Here is a 7,243-nt window from a genome sequence, read left to right on the forward strand (position 1 = left end):
GACAGCAGATATGAGTAATCAACATATTTTACTCAAAAAGACAATTATACAAAGTAAACTCACGAGCCCACAAAGACAGACCGAATTACAATAAACAATCACTCACAATCACAACATGGGGAACAGAGGGTTAAATAATAAACAATCACTCACAAACACAACATGGGGAACAGAGGGTTAAATAATAAACAATCACTCACAAACACAACATGTTGAACAGAGGGTTAAATAATAAACAAGTAATTGGTTGAGTGAAGCCAGGTGTGTAAGACAAAGACAGAACAAATGGAAAATGAAAAGTGGATCGGCGGTGGCTAGAAAGCCGGTGACATCGAACGCTGCCCGAACAAGGAGAGGGACCGACTTCGGCTGAAGTCGTGATACACCATGATGCATACCTCCAGCTGTTTAATTCAGCCTTGGACGTTCTATGTTTCTAGCTCCTCAACACAGGCAGAGAGACAACGCAAAGAAAAGGGTGTGTGAAATACCTTGCACCTGGCAACTCATTGTGTGTGTGCGCGTGTGTGCGTGTGCGTGTGTGTGTGCATGCGTGTGCGTTTGTGTGTGTGTGTGTGCGTGGGTGCGTGTGCATGTGTGTGTGTGTGTGTGCGTGGGTGCGTGTGCGTGTGTGTGTGTGCGTGGGTGCGTGTGCGTGTGTGTGTGCGTGCGTGCGTATGTCGGTGTAATGAGATTTGTAAGTGCTTTATCCTTTGTGAACCAGGAAGCCGTAGAGACATAACAACCCAGTCAGCACTGCATCTGTTATGTTGTACTGGGTAGGAGGGGGGAGAGAGGGAGAAGAGAGGAGAAGGGAGTGGAGAGAAAGAGAGAGAAGAGAAAGAGAGAGAGAGAGTGGAGAATGGGAGAGACTGACCCATTTCTCTGTGGCTCAGAGAGAAGACCTGGAGAGACTGGAAGAACTTTCTAGATCATACATACATGACATACATGACTTGATACTTTACGTGGTTATCATGCTGTTCTTGTAGAGAATAAAGCTTTAGCTTATCGCTTTCTCCCTCCCGCCCCCCACAAAAATATTCCTATTAAATGTTGATTGCAACAAAAGGACAAGCAATGTAAATTGAGGTAGTGTTATATTTTTTCTCCAATAGTAATTTGCATTTTAATATCTGTGCTGCTGCTAAATGAGGCATATCATTAATCATGAATAGAAAACAGTTTCAGGGTAGTTTGAGATGTGACTTGGTGATAAGGGATATGGATCTCTCAAACGCACACACACACGCACACGCACACACGCACACGCACCCGCACCCGCACCCGCACACGCATACAGAGATTCAGACACACAGAGAGATTCACACACACAGAGAGAGAGATTCACACACAGAGAGAGAGAGATTCAGACATACAGACATATACTCTCTCTCTCTCTGTCTCTCTCTGTCATGTTGCTAAATGCACATTAACACATTGATCCATACTGAGGTGTCAGCCATCTGCCAGACAGATTCATCTTTTAAACATTCACACTTTCAATTCAATTAAGGGCTCATCAATAATCTCTGGGGGGAAACATGAGAACAAGTCTTCCAGGTAATCTCAATGCAGTGAGAAATGATTTAGTAGAGAGAGAGAGAGAGAGAGAGAGAGAGAGGTACTCTCAGCATTGCCTACTGTATGTGTTGTCTACTGTAGCAGATGTGTTACTGTAGCACGTCTAACTGTTACTGTAGCACATCTAACTGTTACTGTAGCAGGTCTGTTACTGTAGCACATCTAACTGTTACTGTAGCAGGTCTGTTACTGTAGCACATCTAACTGTTACTGTAGCACATCTAACTGTAACTGTAGCAGGTCTGTTACTGTAGCAGGTCTGTTACTGTAGCACATCTAACTGTTACTGTTGCAGGTCTGTTACTGTAGCACATCTAACTGTTACTGTAGCAGGTCTGTTACTGTAGCACATCTAACTGTTACTGTAGCAGGTCTGTTACTGTAGCAGGTCTAACTGTTACTGTAGCAGGTCTGTTACTGTAGCACATCTAACTGTTACTGTAGCACATCTAACTGTTACTGTAGCAGGTCTGTTACTGTAGCACATCTTACTGTTACTGTAGCACATCTAACTGTTACTGTAGCAGGTCTGTTACTGTAGCACATCTAACTGTTACTGTAGCAGGTCTGTTACAGTAGCACATCTAACTGTTACTGTAGCAGCTCTGTTACTGTAGCAGGTCTGTTACAGTAGCACATCTAACTGTTACTGTAGCACATCTAACTGTTACTGTAGCAGGTCTGTTACTGTAGCACATCTAACTGTTACTGTAGCAGGTCTGTTACTGTAGCACATCTAACTGTTACTGTAGCAGGTATGTTACTGTAGCAGGTCTGTTACAGCAGCACATCTAACTGTTACTGTAGCAGGTCTGTTACAGTAGCACATCTAACTGTTACTGTAGCAGGTCTGTTACTGTAGCAGGTCTGTTACAGTTGCACATCTAACTGTTACTGTAGCAGGTCTGTTACAGTAGCACATCTAACTGTTACTGTAGCAGGTCTGTTACAGTAGCACATCTAACTGTTACTGTAGCAGCTCTGTTACTGTAGCAGGTCTGTTACAGTAGCACATCTAACTGTTACTGTAGCACATCTAACTGTTACTGTAGCAGGTCTGTTACTGTAGCACATCTAACTGTTACTGTAGCAGGTCTGTTACTGTAGCACATCTAACTGTTACTGTAGCAGGTCTGTTACTGTAGCAGGTCTGTTACAGCAGCACATCTAACTGTTACTGTAGCAGGTCTGTTACTGTATCACATCTAACTGTTACTGTAGCACATCGAACTGTTACTGTAGCAGGTCTGTTACTGTAGCAGGTCTAACTGTTACTGTAGCAGGTCTAACTGTTACTGTAGCAGGTCTGTTAGTGTAGCAGGTCTAACTGTTACTGTAGAAGGTCTAACTGTTACTGTAGCAGGTCTGTTACTGTAGCAGGTCTAACTGTTACTGTAGCAGGTCTGTTAGTGTAGCAGGTCTAACTGTTACTGTAGAAGGTCTAACTGTTACTGTAGCAGGTCTGTTACTGTAGCAGGTCTAACTGTTACTGTAGAAGGTCTAACTGTTACTGTAGAAGGTCTAACTGTTACTGTAGCAGGTCTGTTACTGTAGCAGGTCTGTTACTGTAGCAGGTCTAACTGTTACTGTAGAAGGTCTAACTGTTACTGTAGCAGGTCTGTTACTGTAGCAGGTCTAACTGTTACTGTAGCAGGTCTAACTGTTACTGTAGCAGGTCTAACTGTTACTGTAGCAGGCCTAACTGTTACTGTAGCAGGCCTAACTGTTACTGTAGCAGGCCTAACTGTTACTGTAGCAGGTCTGTTACTGTAGCAGGTCTGTTACAGTAGCACATCTAACTGTTACTGTAGCAGGTCTGTTACTGTAGCAGGTCTAACTGTTACTGTAGCAGGTTTGTTACTGTAGCACATCTAACTGTTGCTGTAGCAGGTCTGTTGCTGTAGCACATCTAACTGTTACTGTAGCAGATCTAACTGTTACTGTAGCAGATCTAACTGTTACTGTAGCAGGTCTAACTGTTACTGTAGCAGGTCTGTTACTGTAGCAGGCCTAACTGTTACTCTAGCAGGTCTAACTGTTACTGTAGCAGGTATGTTACTATAGCAGGCCTAACTGTTACTGTAGCACATCTAACTGTTACTGTATCACATCTAACTGTTACTGTAGCACATCGAACTGTTACTGTAGCAGGTCTGTTACTGTAGCAGGTCTAACTGTTACTGTAGCAGGTCTGTTAGTGTAGCAGGTCTAACTGTTACTGTAGAAGGTCTAACTGTTACTGTAGCAGGTCTGTTACTGTAGCAGGTCTAACTGTTACTGTAGAAGGTCTAACTGTTACTGTAGAAGGTCTAACTGTTACTGTAGCAGGTCTGTTACTGTAGCAGGTCTGTTACTGTAGCAGGTGTAACTGTTACTGTAGAAGGTCTAACTGTTACTGTAGCAGGTCTGTTACTGTAGCAGGTCTAACTGTTACTGTAGCAGGTCTAACTGTTACTGTAGCAGGTCTAACTGTTACTGTAGCAGGTCTAACTGTTACTGTAGCAGGCCTAACTGTTACTGTAGCAGGTCTGTTACTGTAGCAGGTTTAACTATTACTGTAGCAGGTCTAACTGTTACTGTAGCAGGCCTAACTGTTATTGTAGCAGGCCTAACTGTTACTGTAGCAGGCCTAACTGTTACTGTAGCAGGCCTAACTGTTACTGTAGCAGGTCTAACTGTGTTTCAGCTGATCAGTATTCCACTGAGTGTCTGTGGCCTTTATCCAGGGCAGTCCAAATGGAGTGAGGCAGGGGGAAAGGCCATGGGAGGAGCTGGGGTGATGTGTGGGGGAGACTGGAAGGGCAACAGAGGGTTCTGAGATGGGATGGCTGTAGTTTCTGACATGTGAAGACTGTAGAGAGGAGGTCAGCTGGAGAGACTGTTGATGAGATGGGAGGGCTGTAGTTTCTGACATGTGAAGACTGTAGAGAGGAGGTCAGCTGGAGAGACTGTTGATGAGATGGGGGGGCTGTAGTTTCTTGTGAAGACTGTAGAGAGGAGGTCAGCTGGAGAGACTGTTGATGAGATGGGATGGCTGTAGTTTCTGACTTGTGAAGACTGTAGAGAGGAGGTCAGCTGGAGAGACTGTTGATGAGATGGGAGGGCTGTAGTTTCTGACATGTGAAGACTGTAGAGAGGAGGTCAGCTGGAGAGACTGTTGATGAGATGGGATGGCTGTAGTTTCTGACATGTGAAGACTGTAGAGAGGAGGTCATAGCTGGAGAGACTGTTGATGAGATGGGAGGGCTGCAGTTTCTGACATGTGAAGACTGTAGAGAGGAGGTCAGCTGGAGAGACTGTTGATGAGATGGGAGGGCTGTAGTTTGTGACTTGTGAAGACTGTAGAGAAGATGTAATAGCTGGAGAGGCTGTTGATGAGATGGGAGGGCTGTAGTTTCTGACTTGTGAAGACTGTAGAGAAGATGTAATAGCTGGAGAGGCTGTTGATGAGATGGGAGGGCTGTAGTTTCTGACTTGTGAAGACTGTAGAGATGAGGTCATAGCTAGAGAGGCTGTTGATGAGATGTTTTTGTCTCCTTGGGTTGAAGTTGTGGTGCTTTGAAAATAAAATGGACAATAAAGCATCATTGTTCTTGTTTTTGTCCCAGAGTGGAGAGGTGGACTGCTGGCCCGTTTCCTGCCCTCCAGTGGTGGACTGTGAGTTTACCCAGGTGCCCGAGGGGCAGTGCTGCCCACGCTGCGTCACCGACCCCTGCCAGGCTGATACCGTCCGTAACGACATCACCAAGACGTGTGTGGACGAGAACGGACTGACGCGCTTCAGCGGAGCCGCCTGGACCAAACACAGAACAGAATGCACCCTCTGCCAGTGCAAGGTGAGACAGAGAGGATCATGGGAATACACACACAGACAGTGGGAGACAGACACACATTGATATACTGTATGCACTCACACATACTGATGAATGGACTTATACAGACAGACAGACAGATACACCGACACACATTTACACACACAGTGGGAGCCTGACACACACACACACACACACATTTACACACACAGTGGGAGCTTGACACACACACACACACACACACACACACACACACACACACACACACATTTACACACAGTGGGTGCCTGACACACACACATACACACATTTACACACAGAGTGGGAGCCTGACAAAGTCAGACACTTCCAGAAAGGGGTGTAGGTGAACAAAAACCCTTTCAGACAGAAACAACAACCTGAGTCAGTTCAATAACAACTCCTTTTTAGACAGGAGTGCTGAATGACTGATGAAGCACACACACACACACTCGTTATGTTCACACACACACACACACACACACACACACACACACACACACACACACACACACACACACACACACACACACACACACACACACACACTCGTTATGTTCACACACACACACACACACACACACACACACACACACACACACACACACACACACACACACACACACACACACACACACACACACACACACACACACACACACTCGTTATGTTCACACACACACACACAGTGCAGACTTGCAATTGAATGCTCCTTGCTTTGAGTGACAGCTTCTTCTCTCTCTCTCTCTCTCTCTCTCTCTCTCTCTCTCTCTCTCTCTAGAACGGACATGTCTGTTGTTCAGTGGACCCCCTGTGCCTTTAGTCTGGCTCACAGAAAGATAGTGAGAGAGAGCTCTACAGTGCATCTATCTTTGTACAGTCTCAGCTTTAATAAGAACTGAAACCCCTCCCCCAACCTTTTAACGTCTTTATACAAAATACCACCTGAACCCACCATTCCCAGTGGATGGATGGCCTGCCAGCCCAACTCCAACCCCTGGTACCCATGGACAGACTAGTGGATGGTAACATGTTGTGAAATAAAGTCATTTCTTCTGATTGTGTTAAGAAACCTAAAGAAGTATCTGTATTCAGTGTTCACCCCTTTCTGCCCGTCTTTCGTTTTGTAAAGGAAAAGGACCTTGGTATTTGTGAAAAGTAATGTTCTGGACTTTCTCCACTCCTTTTCTGTGTACGTTCAGTTTTCTTGTTTGCTTCTGTATTATGGACTTCTGTTTGTTCAGGGTTTAATTGAATTTATTTGATGGCTTGGTATCGTGTATTGATGAAATAAAGATGTCCATTAAAAAGTGGGACTGGTTTTCCCTCTCTGTATGCGATGTGGGTTTGTTTTATAATTCCACTCCTTCCCTATGGAGCTGAGCTGAGGGGGAGGCTGCCATAAAAAACTCTATGTGTGTAATATGCGTATCACTGCATGTCACGTGTCACTACAAACTGATCCACATGCTGTTTACTTAACGCTGTTATCTCTCTTTCTTTCCTTCACATATTTTCTCTCCATAACCCCTGAATCTCTCTCTTACTCTTTCTTTCTCTCTCTCTCTCTCTCTCTCGCTTTCTCTCTTTCTCCCTCTCTCTCATAAGTTATCTGTGTACAGTAGATCTGAATCCCGTCTTGGAGTAAGTCCATATGTGTGAAATATCTCAGTACCAGCCACCATAGACAAGGCTGGGATACGCTGGCCCACTTTTATCTCTCCTCTCCTCCCTGGTGACCATTTGTTGGTTTAACTCTCTAATCCACAACAGTATTATTGTGGATAAACGGCAGAAATGATTGAATCCTCCAGTGCTGAACAGTATCA

General features: G+C 44.8%; 1 protein-coding gene across 1 annotated transcript in view; it reads left to right on the forward strand.

Moving 5' to 3' along the window:
* LOC106609796 (protein kinase C-binding protein NELL2) overlaps positions 1-6,749 on the forward strand; it is a 115,013-nt gene extending 108,264 nt beyond the window's left edge. Inside the window, exons 19-20 of the mRNA XM_045722361.2 lie at positions 5,193-5,420; positions 6,196-6,749. Of these exons, the coding sequence (XP_045578317.1) occupies positions 5,193-5,420; positions 6,196-6,237 (270 nt within the window). The 3' untranslated portion in view covers positions 6,238-6,749. The remainder of the gene's footprint in view (positions 1-5,192; positions 5,421-6,195) is intronic.
* Positions 6,750-7,243: the final 494 nt, after the last annotated feature.

The sequence above is a fragment of the Salmo salar genome, chromosome 07, assembly GCF_965601325.2.
Source record: "Salmo salar chromosome 07, fSalSal1, whole genome shotgun sequence".
Classification (NCBI taxonomy): domain Eukaryota; kingdom Metazoa; phylum Chordata; class Actinopteri; order Salmoniformes; family Salmonidae; genus Salmo; species Salmo salar.